This window comes from Magallana gigas, chromosome 7 (genome assembly GCF_963853765.1).
Source record: "Magallana gigas chromosome 7, xbMagGiga1.1, whole genome shotgun sequence".
NCBI classification, from domain to species: Eukaryota; Metazoa; Mollusca; class Bivalvia; order Ostreida; family Ostreidae; genus Magallana; species Magallana gigas.
In genome coordinates this window covers 49,361,409-49,378,631 of record NC_088859.1, presented here as the reverse complement: position 1 = coordinate 49,378,631, position 17,223 = coordinate 49,361,409, and the positions used below count along the sequence as shown (strand labels likewise).

General features: G+C 34.9%; 1 protein-coding gene across 1 annotated transcript in view; it reads right to left on the bottom strand.

The window, feature by feature from the left end:
• LOC105349178 (annexin A6) overlaps positions 1-17,223 on the bottom strand; it is a 34,695-nt gene that overhangs the window by 1,759 nt on the left and 15,713 nt on the right. The window contains exons 13-26 of the mRNA XM_066065871.1: positions 17,162-17,220; positions 16,743-16,865; positions 15,669-15,723; positions 15,215-15,240; positions 8,699-8,779; positions 5,383-5,458; positions 4,826-4,920; positions 4,554-4,667; positions 4,117-4,207; positions 3,926-4,005; positions 2,872-2,928; positions 2,452-2,641; positions 776-834; positions 503-625 (exon numbers count right to left, since the gene is read on the bottom strand). Coding sequence (XP_065921943.1) covers positions 503-625; positions 776-834; positions 2,452-2,641; positions 2,872-2,928; positions 3,926-4,005; positions 4,117-4,207; positions 4,554-4,667; positions 4,826-4,920; positions 5,383-5,458; positions 8,699-8,779; positions 15,215-15,240; positions 15,669-15,723; positions 16,743-16,865; positions 17,162-17,220 — 1,229 coding nt within the window. The remainder of the gene's footprint in view (positions 1-502; positions 626-775; positions 835-2,451; positions 2,642-2,871; positions 2,929-3,925; positions 4,006-4,116; positions 4,208-4,553; positions 4,668-4,825; positions 4,921-5,382; positions 5,459-8,698; positions 8,780-15,214; positions 15,241-15,668; positions 15,724-16,742; positions 16,866-17,161; positions 17,221-17,223) is intronic.

Sequence of the window (17,223 nt, the reverse complement as noted above, 5' to 3'; positions counted from 1 at the left end):
GAAAAGATGTAAACATTCCCCATTATAAATCTCCGTAAGGAATCTGTTTTCGTTCCTGTGAATTTTTCCGAGTGAAAGATGATAATGTGTCAATGAAATTATCTTGGAAAATATCCCTTTCAACTATTTCAATTGCACTTCTTTCACAGATAAGTGTATTTTTATTAAAAATCGTCCAAACGTGAATCCAAAATATCTTGGGACAGAGTATAAGACATGTTACCGTCAATTTGAACACAAGAACCCCACCTTTAAAATGATACCATACCACTGGGGGGGGGGTATATTTATGAATATCTTTTCGCAGTTCCTTTTTGCAATTTTGAATCGAAGTCAAAATTACATCATACACAATTTTAAAATAACGAGTTTTTGCCATTCTATCACACCAAATTATTTCAAGACATTGCAGAAAATTTACATTTAAGCTTTTTCATACCCAAAGAGTCATTCAGACAATGTCATTTTCAATGTTATTTTTATTACATGCATATATACTTACCTTGATGAAGTCTTCCAGGGACTTGCCAAACTCTTTCTGGAACTCCTGTTTGACCTGAACCATATCAACTTCTGCCCTGGTTATAATGACTCTGATCAGAGTTTTGTCATCTGTTCCCAATCCCTGAATTCAAAATTTAACATTTCTTAAGACTGACATTTTTGTGTAGACACTTTATTTTTTTAGTCTCTGTCTTCACTTCACTTAGTAATCATCAAGTACTAGTATATGAAATGAAGGGCAAGGAGATTTTATACTTCTTGCACACTTTACCTTCATTGAATGGTAGAGTTTCTTTGCAAAGTATCCTGGTCTGTTTCTTACTACTCGAACTGGAAATTTCAAGAATCAGTTATTAAGTGTCTTATTATACCTAGACATGTATATGTCATTTATCCAATAATGACATTCCAAAATTTCTTGCAATCTTCTACCGTATGTCTATTTTTCAGCATACGTTCTTTTTCATTTCTTTTAATAGCCTTCTATTTGCATGCAGTCGATACTGTCTTACCTACATATTATGCAACCTATATATTTTCAACAATTGATAGACATCTTGCAGTCTTAGTGTTCATATCTGATACAAATAACGTAGTCTACCAACCTTTAGCCACCGTCTCTATATCTACCCACCAATAGCCACCATCATTGTATCTACCGACTAATAACCACTATCCCTTTATTTATCTACTTATAGTCATTATCCCTTCCTATCCACTAATAGCAACCATTCCTGTATCTACCCACTAATAGTCACTAACCGAATACATTTATGAACTCACCAATAATCACCACTCCTATATCTACCTACCAAAAGCCACTATCCCTATCTCTATCCACCAATAGCCACCAACCCTATATCAACTCACCTATAGCCACCATCTCCATGTCTACCCACCAGTAGCCACCATCTCTATATAATCTCACCAATCGCCACCATCCCTATCTCTTCCCATTAATAGACACTATCCCTATATCAACTCACCAATAATCACCACTCCTATATCTACCCACCAATAGCCACAACCCTATATCAAACCACTTAAAGCCACATCCCTTTGTCTACCAACCAATAGCCACCATCCCTATATCTACCCACCAATAGATATAGGTTTATGTTTACCCATTAATAGCCACATCCCTATGTCTACCCACCAAAAGCCACCATCCCTATATCTACCCACCAATAGCCACATCTTAATGTCTAACCATCAATAGTCCAATCCCTATGTCTACCCACGAACAGCCACATCCCTATATCTACCCACCAATAGCCACATCTTTATGTCTACCCATCAATAGCCAAATCCCTATGTCTACCCACCAATAGCCACGTTCCCTATATCTACCCACCAAGAGTCACCACTCCTATATCTACCCATCAATAGCCACATCCTATTGTCTACCTACCAATAGCCACATCCCCTTGTCTACCCACCAATAGCCACCATCCCTATATCAACCCACCAATAGCCACATCTTATGTCTACCCATCAATAGCCACACACCTATGTCTACCCACCAATAGCCACCATCCCTATATCTACCCACCAATAGTCACCACTCCTATATCTACCCATCAATAGCCACATCCCTTTGTCTACCCACCAATAGCCACATCCCTTTGTCCACCCACCAATAGACACCATCCCTAATCTACTTAACAATAGCCACCATCCCTATATCTGCCCACCAATAGCCACATCCTTATGTCTACCCATCAATAGCCACATCCCTATGTCTACCCACCAATAGCCACCATCCCTATATCTACCCACCAATAGCCACATCTTATGTCTACCCATCAATAGCCACCATCCCTATATCTACCCACCAATAGCCACCATCCCTATATCTACCCACCAATAGCACATCTTTATGTCTACCCATCAATAGCCACATCCCTTTGTCTACCCATCAATAGCCACATCCCTATATCTACCCACCAATAGCCACCATTCCTATCTCCAGATTTCCAGACATTTCACTCTTGATGACTTGCTCTATGTCTTTTCCAGAGATTTTTTGATATGCATCAAACACAGCTCTTAGTTGTTCGTAACTCTGGGAAGCCAACAGTGAATTGAATGTAGACTCATCTGTCCCTAGTTTTTTCTCCCCAGCTGCGTAAAGTCTCTGCAAAATGAATGAATCTTTGTCAACACTTGAGAAATCTTTTACTTTTCTTCCTTAATTTCTGTTAGTATATTTCCCCTTCAGTTAGGTTTATCTCCCCTTCAATTAAGTTTATTTCCCATTAAGTAAAGTTTGTCTTCCCCTTTCAGTTTTTATTTGTCAATCGTTTCTTATCCCAGATCTATTTCTGGGTATTTTACTATATATTATAGTGCACTGAAATGGCTGACCTGTGCGTCTTCTTGAGCTTTCGTCATGTCTACAGGTTGGTTTTCCATCCTCCCTCCCTGTCCAACAAATAAATCAAGGAGTTTTGAAACAAATCCATTGTAATTAAATTGTTAAGAAAGATCCCCATCAGACACCCATGCTTAAACTGGCTAACGACACCATCACACACCCACACTTACACTGGCTAAACGACACCATTAGACGCCAACACTTACACTGGCTAAACGACACCATCAAACGCCCACACTTACACTGGCTAAACGTCACCATCAGACGCCCACACTTACACTGGCTAAACGACAACATCAGATGCCCACACTTACAATGGCTTCTGACATCATCAGACGTCCACCCTCTCACTAGCTAATGACTCCATGAGAAACCCATACTAACACTGGCTAACGACAACATCAGACGCCCACACTTACACTGGCTGACGACACCATCACATGCCAACACTTACACTGGCTAAATGATACTATCAGACGCCCACACTTACAATGGCTAATGACATCATTAGACGCCCACACTTACACTAGCTAATGACTCCACGAGACACCCACACTTACACTAGCTAATGACTCCACGAGACACCTATACTTACACTGGCTAAACGACACCATCAGACACCCACACTTACACTGGCTAACGATACCATTTACACTGGCTAATGACATCATCAGACACCCACACTTACACTGGCTAATGATATCATCAGACACCCACGCTTACACTAGCTAATGACACCATCATACACCCACAATTACACTGGCTAACGACAACATCAGACACCCATACTTACACTGGCTAATGACATCATCAGACACCACCCATACTTACACTGGCTAATGACATCATCAGACACCACCCATACTTACACTTGCTAATGACATCATCAGACACCCACACTTACACTGGCTAATGATATCATCAGACACCCACGCTTACACTAGCTAATGATACCATCAGACACCCACAATTACACTGGCTAACGACAACATCAGACACCCATACTTACACTGGCTAACGACATCATCAGACACCCATACTTACACTGGCTAACGAAACCATCAGTCGCTTGAAATGCCCGGATGTATCACTTTCAATATCTTTTTCCAAAGTTGCCTTAAACACTAAAAAGATTATTAGAAGAAACGCTGGGTAATACAAGGAATCTTGCTCACTAAGTGTTTCAGAATCAATTTAACTGTTTTACATGTACTAGTATATTATGACATTTTTACATCGTTTGTATGCATCTTTAATGTCCTTGATCTGTTGGTTGGTGCGGCTACACAAAATCTCGATCATGGCATCCTCGTCTGTTCCAAGTCCCTGTCAACAAAAGTAGATCAAAACATAGCAATAGGTTTAACAATATATCAAAATATGTACTCATAAACTGGTACTTTAAATTGATAGCTTGTAGCATTTCTAATTCCCAATGTGCAATATTTCTTCTTTAAAGTAAGGACACCATATTAATCAATTCTGGTTAAAGCCTGAAAACATAACATGTTTGCTAGCTAAAAACTTGTGAGACTTGGTTGAAAAAATACTTCTATGAGCTGCATACTTTAGCTCTACAGTCTCCCAACTAGCAAGGCTTTCAGTCTGCGGCTGTAGTTTAACATGCTCAAATAAAAAAAAAGAAATATATTAAACGGGTAAACAGCCCTACCTTCATGGCTCTCTTGAGTTCGCTTGCGTCGTACTCAGCCTCCGTCATCATGAGACCCACAATGACGTCCTCAAACTTCCCGCCTAATTCACTCTTGAGGTCCTTCACTAGATCCTAGCAAATCAAAGACGGTAAAGCAAGTTGACTATGAATAATGAAGGATTTTCATTTTTTTAAATTACATCTATGATAATTTGATTAGATTTTTATCGAATGCTGCATGATTGAATTTATTTTCAATAAAAAAACAGCATACTGAACTATAAAAGTACCTTTCCAAACATAGTTTTGTACAAGGCTTTGATTTCCTGGCGTTGTGAACATGATCGATGGGCAAGGACATCAATGATAGCTTTCTCATCAGTGCCTAATTAATGGATAAAAGAAAAATTGATGCACTGTTGAAAATCTACGACGGTGTCTACAGGGGTACTTCATTGTTTAATATTATCTTTTTTTTTTTGGTTAATCAACATGATATTCAATTATGCTGTGAAACTTGGTTTAAAGTCGAATGCCTATGAAAAACTCTCTGAGTAGCGTATCATATGAGTTAGAATTATTAAGGGTGATAAAAACCAATTTACAAATGAAACTTATAGGATTATATTCTTAATTGGGTCGTTTTAATCTCTGTTTTTATAAACTGCTAGGAAAGTAGATATATAGTTGAAGCTAAGAAAATCGAACTATGAATAAAACATGAAAACAATCGTTATCATTTATGGAGACAGCGCCACTCATTCTGAGGCCAGTTGCATAAAACTGAATTATTATGAAATGCAGAACCAGAGGAAGAAAAAATCAAACCATACAATGATCCACTTACCCAACCCCTTCATCGCTTTCCTCAGGACGTTAGCATCGTTTTCAGCATTAAAGTTGCTGGCTGGTTTCAAAGTGGGCTAGTTTAGACAAAAGAAAACAAGCGACATTCTTTAATGGTAAGTTCTTCAGTTTAATGTACGTATCAACATTACATGTCAGGTTCTTTTTCTTCTGTTGTATTCCTCTTAACGTTTAGAATTCTTTTGTGTGATTTTTTTTTTATTTGGCTTCATGGAATGTTCACAGACTGTTCCTTTGAAATGCCAAACATTTCTGCACAGTGTTAATTATTCTAAACAAAAGACCAATGGACCATTTGACTGAATAGAGCAATGTAAATCAAAACTTACTACTGGGTAATTGTAAGAAAAACGTTAAATTCGAATGGCCACATAGATATTAGTGTTAAAATTGCATATCAAATAAACCATCGTGTAAGAGTTTTAAAATGCTTTTTCTATACTGCAGAATTTTTAATCTGTCAATTTTTAATCCTTTAAGAATATTGTCTTTTAAAAAGTTTTGAATTCTAAAATATTAATTTCAAAAAATCTGCCCTCTTTATTCTTAAGAACAGCTCACCTTATGATAAATGATACATATCGCATGTTGCTATATCCTACAGAAGATTTTTTTTTATCTGTCATTTCTTAAATTCATAAACACTATTGAATTGAAAATATCAATTTCACTAAACCTGCCTTCTGCATTCTTCTGCAGAAAACTAGTTTTTCGTTATTACAATTTAAATGTCTGGAACCCAAAACATTGTCATTTTCAAAAGCAATGCGTCATGGGTTGAATTAAAAAAAAAAGCCAAAAAATTATGAAGCAACCTCTCGGGGTTTCTTGCTGTCAAAAACAAAATGTCTGTTCATTAAATATGTTGCAATAGGTATATATTTTGGCTGCTGAATTTCTGCTGATATAATTCAAAGTTGGAAAAAACTGAGAGATTGATAAAAAGAAAACACAAATGTATTTTAAGAAAACATTTTTATTCCTAGGTGTTAATGTTCGTGGATAGCCGAAATGGTCCTGGTTCGTGGGGACATAATTTCGTCGGTAGCAAGTACGGGATAATTTTAATGTTAAACAAATGATTGTTTGTACGTTTGTGGAGGTGCAAGATTGTGTTGGTGCAAGTTCGTGGGCAAGGGATAGACCTAAAAGCCACAAACACTGGTCCCTCACGAGCAAAGATGTTTCCTCAGTGATGTGTTTGGTTGACTCTCTTTGACTCAGTGTATACTGTATATCAATGAAAAAGACTGTTTTGAACAAGCAAACTTTATTGAAAGGCTACAGAGTATAGAGCGATTTTCTCCCCTTCTTTACACACAGCCAGTTTCCCTTCTTTACTCGCAGTAAGTTTTTGGAGTGTGGGTTCGTGGGTGGTTCGATGAATGGCTGTGCGACCCGTAGAGTGAGTGTTGTGACAATAGAGAAACAAACGAAACCGTTATTTTGATCAAAACATATATTTTGGAATTTGTTCATAATAGCCCTCGCCTCTTCAAAACAATAACAAACCCAAAAAACCCGGATTTTTCTCCTAGGATACAAATGGCTATTTAGTACAATTTTTCCTCGGGATGAAATTGGCTTTATTATCAGCTGTAATGTCGGGTTTGAAATACGCTCTGTGTTTATCATATTTACGCTTGTTGATTTTGATTACAAATGTACATGTATTTTAGTAAAATATCTACGTTTAAGTTTCTTATCATCTGTACGTGTCTTACTGGTCACTTTAAAATACAGAAAGAATATATTTACATTATGATTTTAACATCACCCTTGTTTGTTGTACATAGGAGTCTTTGCTTGTTCTTAAGGTCATTTATACTATATTTATGAATTTACTTTCTTATTTTGCTCCACGTTTTAGGAACATGTAACAATATATGGAAACCACTGAAAGTAACTGCAAAAATATGTCGCAGTTACATGGGTTAAAACATAGAAGTGGGAGAAACATTTCCTATAAATTTTGATATGGAGGAATAATTTTACGTTGGTAGTTTAGTGTTAAATATGGAAATAATTAGTGGAGCTCCAAAATTCGCTGGCCACATCATGACCTGGGCCTTGGAATAAATAATTTCCTGATCCAACATTTAAAGCTGATAGAGTGATCTTAAACTAATTAAAAGTATTTAAACATCCTCCACGTAACCATACCGATTAGAGCTGAAACGATCCTCCCAGCCCCCCCCCCCATAAATGTTTCAGATCAAGATTATTTGGATAACCCGCAGGATGACAAACCTACGTGCCCGTATACATCCACATACGATGCCCTGGTCAAGAAATATACAAAAGGATATTCTACAACAAACGCTGAAATAAATATTGCTAATACTTTCTACTTAATCCTTCCTTTATTGTCATTTTCTGGACAGATGACGTTATGTTTCAGGAAGTGTATAGATGTATGTACTCAGGAAGTGTTTGTCTAAGTTTTCCCCCGTTTTTCTTACATGTATGAGAACATATGTGTAAGTGATCCCAATACCAGTAAAATTTAATACGTAGATTCTTAGCTGCACGTAATATCTTGAAATCTAAATGAAATTGCTCAAAACGTCCCGCCATGGTTTTAAATACCTGAAAGAAATTTTTCCAGGAAAAACAACATAGGAGGGGCTTCTATATAAATAGTCCGTTTTTCAAGGAAGGAACACCCGTGTCCTTGAAAAGGACTTTTGAGGGGATGGGCTAGCTCAGATATAATACAATAATATCTATATACAATTAAGTCGGAACTGAAAGTTGTTTAGTTGATGCCGATGAAACTTATGTTACAAAAGGCTTCTTCAACATCCAGATGAGCTTAATAAAAATTTCTCATTGCTTGAGAATGCCGTATAGAATTTTTATCTAAACTTGACAAAAGCACTATATATATATATGATTAATGTTTTCTGACATTTTCCCTTAGCTTTCAAAATTTTTAGATCACTGAGGCATTTCCATATATCTTCCGTACATAGTTTAAGATTATTTTTTCTCGATAAGTAAACGAAGAGACAAATAGAACAGGTTTCTCCAATTTTTTTTTAAAAGTTTCCCGTCATGAAAAGAGCGAAGGTAAATTTAAAGGTTTCCTATCGCTGTTCTTCCGAGAGGAGGCGTGTCCCCCACCCTACACCCAGCGCACTACTCACGGACACTGCCCAGAGCCCAAAGGAACCTCAACTCAACGTTCCCTAAACAACGCTAAATTATGGATCCGCACCTGGACGGAAAAAATGCTAATGATGCTGACCCGCCCCGGCTTTTCGAGCTGGGTCATTTTAAACATTTCAACTTACCTCCATTATCCTCCTCGGTAAATCTGTCTTTGGTGGTAAGATATTAAGTACAAGTACGCGTCTATGGCAAGTGCGTGTTACCTATGCGTAAACAATCAATAGCACAATTTTCACGGCCGTGAACTTCGGTGAAGTTTACAAATCTCACATGTATGGCGGTAGATAAAGGACTTGCTAATTTATTTTTGCTATCGACCATTTCAGTGGTCAATATTGAGAAAGTTACGGAGGTGTTTTTGGGCCAAAGCAATATTCTTTTTATCTTGATATATACATGTATTAAGAGTGATTTGCTATAATCATGAATTAAGTTACTATAATTAGGTATCACAAAAAAGTATATTAATTATGATTGAACAAATTATAAATCTCTTTTAAGAAATGATTCAATCGTTGTAACAAATTAACAATAAGGATTAATATTTTTATTTAAAAAAAGAAATATCAATTTGTTATAACATTAAGTAGCAGCTATATAAACACTAAGTAGCAGCTATATAAACACTAAGTAACATTTTCGACGATGTAAAAATAACATATTTAGAGGCATCATAATTATGGTATGAAGGAATATGGCACGCCAAATTTTTTAAAAAATGAGATACTACAGTGATATTAATCATAATTTCATAGTCGATAATCTAGGTTTAAGATAACGGTTGTAAACTAAAGTTTACGGACAGAGAACTATAGTTTTCGACGTCAATCTTAAGTCCACATCTGTAAACCATTGTTAACGCCATCATCTATGTTTCAGAAGTGTAAAAAAAATAACCAACACTGAAAACAACCATTTGCGATTGCAACGCATAGTTTATCTGACGAATATAGATTTACGATTGTGAAATTATGATTAACAATGCTTAACTATAATTTAAAATATTTATCAACAAAGCTATCGTTTACGTTATTCGCAGACACATACACTATATTTATCATTCGTAAAATATAGTGTGCAACCGTATCACATATGAACACAATAGTTAACGAATCGTTAACTAAAGTTTACGGTTTGTAAACTATAGTCGACAGTCAATAAACCAAATTTATCAAATGTAAAAGGTTTAGCTCATTTTATGTGAACTTGCTGTGCCATTAAGGAAGCGAGCTTTGCAGAAAAAAAACCATAAACTACGTCATCATTTTCCAGTAATTATTACCACCTTCAAATAATTTTGGATCCAAAATATTTCGCCTCGAGTCTCTTTTCTTCATTACCTTAACTTGAAATACACAAGTTATTGTTAATGAGGTAATTTCTTCCACGAAACGTCAGTCCGAGTAGTTCGAGTTCCCGATGAAACTTGAGTTTTTATCAATCATGAAATATTGATAATGAAATAATAAGTGCAATCAACCTCAGTCAAAAGTATTAAAGAAAACGGCATTCAACAAAATAAAAATAATTTATTTTAGTAATTGGAATAAATTTTGCCACTTTATGAACTTTAAAATTACTTTATATAAAACAATTAAGTACAATGCGGTTGAATTAAGGTGGTATAGGACACTTCCATGTTGTGACGTATTGTTTACCGAAATAAACAATAAAATAAAGTGTAATTATATAAGTAGTTTCTTTCCAAAGATTGTCACATAACTCCGTAGCGCAGTGGGTTAGATGGTTTACTACGAACCTGTAAGTCATGAGTACGAATCCCGCTGGGGGTTTTACAATTTTTACTTTTTCAAATATTTTTTAAAGCGATTTTTTGGTTAAATATTGTAAAATTTGAAAATTCTAAACCGGTGAAAGTGTTTCAATTATATAGTACTTTAATCCACATTAATATCGATAGATGTCCCATGCCACCTTAAATAAAAAGTTCACGGAATGCTTGATTAAATCTGGTCAAAATGTCAGTAGCTGCAGTAAGCACAATCCCATTTCTCTAGAAAAATAAAATATCAGTTTATATAAATTTCATGACTACATAGCATAGACATGTAGTCGCCTGGTATCCGTTTTTATTCTCTTGTAATGTCGGAGTTGGCCAAGGAGAAGATTTATCACCTTTTTTGTTTTCTTTGTACATCAATGATTAAGAAAATTACCCTGTTCAAAATAAATTGTTGGTTTACAAAGTTTTACCAAATCAATAGAAAATGAATTTGTATACATGTCGGCAACAAGGTTTCTCCATCTGCTCCTCTCATTTGTAGTTCTGTTATTTCAGTCATATCCTGCTTCCTATGGTGGTCCTCCATGGGCCATTTGGTCTTCCAGGCTTCCTCTTTCCACGTAAAGTCCATTTTAAGGATCTTCTATCAATGTTCTCTATATCTCGTCGAAATACGCGGCTTAACTATCTCCAGCGTCTCTTCTTGATTTTAACATTTATATCCGCCATTTACTTGTTGCTTATGCGATCTTGGCATTTAATACCCATTACTAGTATTCGCCGCCTTTAAACACACGAAGTCTGCTATCTATCTTCTTGCTTGTTGTTCGTTTCAGCAGCATATAGAAGCACTGTTCTTGCATTACTTTTGTACAACCTTATCTTCCTTAATCTAGTTATTTTCTTTAATTTCCAGATGTTGTTCCGTTTTTTAAACGCTGAAGCTGCTTTTCCAATCCTAATGGTATTCCACTCTTGTTGCAATGTAATTAAAATTAGAACTTCCATCCACTTCCTGGTTTGATACGTCGCATGAGAGAGAGAGAGAGAGAGAGAGAGAGAGAGAGAGAGAGAGAGAGAGAGAGAGAGAGAGAGAGAGAGAGAGAGAGAGAAAAGTAAACTAGGTTAATCGACTGTTAGTTAAAGTTTACGAACCATTAATTATAGTTAACTGTTAACTTAAGTTTACAATCGTAAGCTATAGTTAACGAACGCTAATTTAAAGTTTTTTTGTTTGCAAATAAACGTTAACCATATATTATGCTGATAAATATACATTAACATCTGTAAACTATAATTTACAGTCGTCGTTAACTATAGTTAAGAATTGTTAATCACTGTTTCACAATCGTAAAACTATATTTAAATTATGTTTTGCAACCGCAAATGTTTGTTTTTAGTAATATAGTTTTACATTTCTGAAACATACATGATCGCGTGTACTGTGGTTAATAGATGTGAAATATAGATAAACGTCGTTAACTGTAGTTTTCTGTTCGTAAACTACAGTGATCAACCAATGAACCAAGTTTATTGAGTGAATCTATGTTTGGCTCTTTTTTGTCAACTTCACGTGCCATATTTGCATAATTTGTTGTGTGTGACTTTGTATAGTAATATCATCTGCAAAGTCTTCGCCTTCCAATGTAGTAGTGAAAGTCCAGTGTATTCCTCGCTTTCCTTCTGTCACCTCCCTCATCAACCGGTCAATACCCAGTAAAAACATGAATGGTGATCAGATGTGTACACGTACTGTAGCCAGAAACCAGTCTGAAGTTAATATTTCGTGCCATACAGTACATCTGAACCTTTCATACCTTTTATGATTTTGATGATCTTTGATAGTGTTCCATATCTTTTTGATATTTTTCCAGAGCGTAATACGTAATACCATCAGACGTCTTCTCAAAGTCAACAAAATTTATATATAAAATTTATATGATGACCTTCATTTCAAACTCTATTCTATGATGTTACACAAGCAGAATGTATTATCAAAAATAATCTATTCTTAATCCACTTTGTTTTTTCTTTAAGATGGTGTCCATTTCACCTTTCATTTTATTAAAAATAATTCTGCATAGAACATTGCCAGGTATTGAGAGTACTTAATGTAATAGATAACCCATTGCTACTCTGAGTTAGGTCCCCTTTCTTTGGGAGTTTCACAATGCTACCCTTTTTTCATTTTTAAGCACTTTCTCTTCTTCCCAAATCTTGTTACAGAGAAAAAATTGAAAAGGGTTCACTAATGTTCACTCTACAAGCATCTGTTGAGAAAAAGGTTGAATCTTTCCAGGTATGCTGTAGCTTTGTCTCAAAATAGGGTACCATATTTTATATCAGTCGGTATTGGGTCTACTTTTAGATAGAAAGGATGTCTTGTGATCTTCCGTTATTTGTAAACAATCTATACTAATTCTACTGGTTGTTCATTTTTTTCAGGATTTTCTCTATTGTGTACAGAACAGAAGTGTTTCTTCCATCTTTCAACTTGGTCTTCTTCCCGATTCAAGATGTTGCCGTTTCCATTTTTAACCTATGTTTTTCCAGTGAAGTTTTTAAACAAATTTGTTTTATGATCAAAGATGAAATGTAGAGTCCTAAGCTTAAGGTGTCATTTCTGCTATTTCTGCCTGTTTTTCTATGCAATTTTTCTTCTGGTTTCTTACTCCTGTTTTGATGATTTTGTCTCCTTCAACATAATGCTTTCAGAATTTCGGTTGTTCACCCTCGGTTTTGATGGAGTGTAGCTTCTGTTTCAGACGTTTCCTCTCTTTTATAAGTTTCCATGTATCATCAGACAGTCGTTTTTTCCCTTTTTATTATTTTTATAACCTCTGGAAATATTCAAATGCTCTTCTGTGGTGTTTCCAACTTCTGCAAACTTGTTTTAGACAGAAATACCGGTATTGCGCTTCGTGTATTGGTCTTTCTCCTCGTCATTATCATCTTTTGTGGGTACGTAACATTGAATCGCCGACAGACTGCTCTTACTTGTTCTCAAACGCGCTTATATGACTTTGTGATTCTTTTCGCGACATTCCAATGAAAACTTGCTGACTGTTTGACTGAAAAGCATTGCTACTCCGGATTAATGCTCTCCGTCATCATTTCCTGAATAGCACACAACTCATTCTGAACTTTGAGTAATTCTCGTGGGTCCAATTCATCTACATTCACTAGCACCTGATCTTGCACTTTAACATATCTTGAGTGACTTATGATAGTCCTCCAGTTCCGTGCATAGTCCTCACATTCCAACAACATTTCAGAGTAGTCTGATTTGGAGAATGTATGGAGATGACATGTATCAAAATGTGTTCACTCGCCATATGCTGTCCTCGAACAGAGATTTTGATTTGCCGTCCAGAATCTGACTTATGATACTGTTGTGGCTATTTTTTTGCTTTTACAGTTGGTGTTGTCGATCCCAAGCACTACCCCCTGAACCCGGAGGACATGTGTTTTTCTGTTTGGGGTTTGCCGTCCCATAGCCACATGTTTCAGTTATTTGAAGACGCTGAGAATCTTTTTTTTTCGACACAGTCACTAACTCAGCTACTGAAAGCATTACCAAGGTCCCCAGACCGGGGAAGTTTGAAATGCGACTAGCTTGCAGAGCCCATCTGCTCCGGTGGGCATTAACTCAAGGTTGTGGTACTAAGGGACAGGAAATACTAGCAGCGCTAACCCATGGATTGACTGTATACGTCAAATTTTTAACTCATGTTTGGAAAGGCCAATATTTAAATACAATGTATTGTATTATATCGCAGTTCCGGAATAGGGTTATACATTAACATAATTCTGTTCGACAAAACCATGCTAACTCATTTTTAAACTTTACTGAGTTTAACACAACAAAGGAAAACAATACATAACCCGCGTTAGAAGGTAATGTATTTTTTACTGCAATGGTCGCTACCATCATAACACGCACAAATCATCAACAAAAGCATGTTATTTTTTTTTTATAGTTACGACTTTCTTTTAACATATTAATGAATTGAGAGTAAGTAAATGTATAGCCAAGTCGTCTTATATAGGATCATCATGATTATTTCGTGCAGTCAGTTATTTTTCATAGGTTGCTGAACGTTTCGACCGATCTATAAACTGGTTAGAATTGTAAACTTCAATCCTGTCAGTTACTCAGAAGTTTCTATAGCGCCATGAATTACCGATGCAATCAATTTCCATAAGAAATAGAGAGAATCACACTTGGTGGATGTAAATAGATTTTTATTAACACTTAGAAAAAAGGCATTTGTATATCTGTAAATACATTTAAGAAATATGAATAAAGAAACAACAAACATCATTCTGATAGACATGAGCACTTTTTCTTTCAACATTAAAAGACTGACAAGTTCAGGTAACTCCACTAGTTTACTACGACACAGTATCACACTGAATCACTCTCATGCAGAGATAAATAAGAAACAATTGTTTTATAATCAGCTGTGTCTACTTGCTGTAAACCCTTGTTTAATAAAATGATATTTTTATGCACCACTTACATCTAACTCAACTTTGTTTATATTTTAGAGAGAATCTACTATATATTTAATATTACCATACAATCACAAAATACCAAAATAAGAAATAAGGTACCCACAAGTATAATCATACGAAAGCTGTAACTGTACCCCTCTGTTTATTGCTTGTATTAGGATATCTATGGAAAATAATATATGTACAAGCTGGTACAGTAATGTAGCAATTGAAAACGAGAAAAAACAAACTAGCCATCTTAAATATATTAAAAAATCTATAAATGATGTTTTAATACACACAATTTTATAAACAAAGAATTTTCTTTGAAACAAGAAAATTATTAGAAATTTTAATACAACAATAATTCTAATAAATTCTGATTAATGGCAAGTACAGGTAGATACTCCACAATCATGTTCGCTATAATAATATAATAATAATGATAATAATAATAATATTAATAATAATAATAATATATTAAGATTATTTAAGATTTATTAACTTTATAAGAATAGTCAATAGTGTTCATTAAGAATGAACCTCTATTTAATTGCAAGTAACTAACTAGTTACATAACAGTTTGATAAATTCCCAATTTGATTATCACATCTATAAAATTAATACATCTATCTTATTTTAATTGAAAACACTCCTCACATTCTAACAACAATGAAAACATTACAGTATTGTTAATTGAAACTATGGGGACCCAATGCTAACAATAAAGTATATACACTCATGCATGATTAGATAATTAATTCCCAAGCTGCTATATACTATAGATAAAGTCTTTACTTATTTTTATTTTATTTTTGTACTTTGGGTGATTAGTGTAATCACTTAGTAGCCTCCTTGTGACACCAAGGCCAGAAGTACCTTCCTGTAATCCCCAGAAGTGTCGTCCTGTAATTACAATGGATATGTTGTGGTAAAAGATATTGTAACAGTAGAACAAGCTTACAACAAAGTGCTAGAGAAGGGCCATTTTTCTTTGATATAAGCGTAATTTGTTATATCCATCAAGTTTACAACATGTTATTTACTCATGGAGAATGAAAATCATTCACTGTAAGTGTCACTTCATTATGAGTGTATTTGCTATGCCAGTGTTCTACTGTACATAAGTATTTACAAATGCATTCTAGATATTTATTTAAACAAAATTTATGGGAATTTCTCGCCAACAAAATGGAAAAAAAATAAAGATAAATAACTGATGCATGAAAAGATGGTCCACACACATCATAAAGATACACAGTGCAAACACTATATCTAATTTATTCAGTCACTTATCAACAACTGCTAGCTGGTAGCTTCTAGTCAGTGGGGAAAACATGTTGAAAAGCCAGGAGTAAAAAACTATTTTAATAGACCTTAAAGGTACATACAGTAAAACTCGGTTATAGCGAAGTCCTAGGGACCAATGGAATTACTTCATTATATCCGTTATTCGTTATATCCGTAAAATAAATTTGTATTACCAGACTATAATTTTTGCTATTTGAAGCTTAAAATAAAAATACATTACTTTGATACATTTGATAATCGGATTGTGAATTGAAAAAATTATATGAAAATAAATTCATTTAAACTCTTTTGTTAAATGGTAGGGCAAACTTTTTTAAACTGTGAAATTTTTTTTTACAAAGGTGCTAAATTTCATTATTATTCACCTCTATGGGCCACAAAAATCAGTTCGCTATATCCGTAAATTCGTTGTATCAGAATTCATTAGAACTGTAAAATTTTGCAAAGATTTGTTAAGAATTTTACCGGGGACTCAAAATAACTTAGCTTTAGGCGAGAATTCATTACATCCATGTTCCTACTAAACGAGTTTTACTGTATAGTACTTACATTGGTGAATATACATGTTACATGTACAAGTAACTTGATCAGGGTTTTGATAACATACTACTTACCCTAATAAACCCATCCAGGGACTTGCCAAACTGCTTCTGGAACTCCTGTTTTATTTGAACCATGTCAACCTCTGCCCTTGTTATAATAATTCTGATCAGAGTTCGGTCATCTGTTCCCAGCCCCTACAGACAGAATCCATTTAATACATGGCAGCATTTCTCTATTTATTATGATAATATAATTTTTGCTATTTTTCTGATCATAAAATACATAAAAATTATGTAAGCTATTGTGCATTATATATTCATGTAACTTCTAAATGCAAAAAAATGACTTGCCTAAACAAAATTTTTACAGATTTACCTAAACATACCAAAATATTGATAAAACATATTTTTATGAACACTACACATTAAAATAATGATCAGTGTGTCAGCACATTCATTAAGTATAAAAAATAGCAAGATTAGCAGCTTACCTTCATTGAATGATAAAGTTTTCTAGCAAAGTATCCAGGTCTGTTTCTAACAACTCGAACTA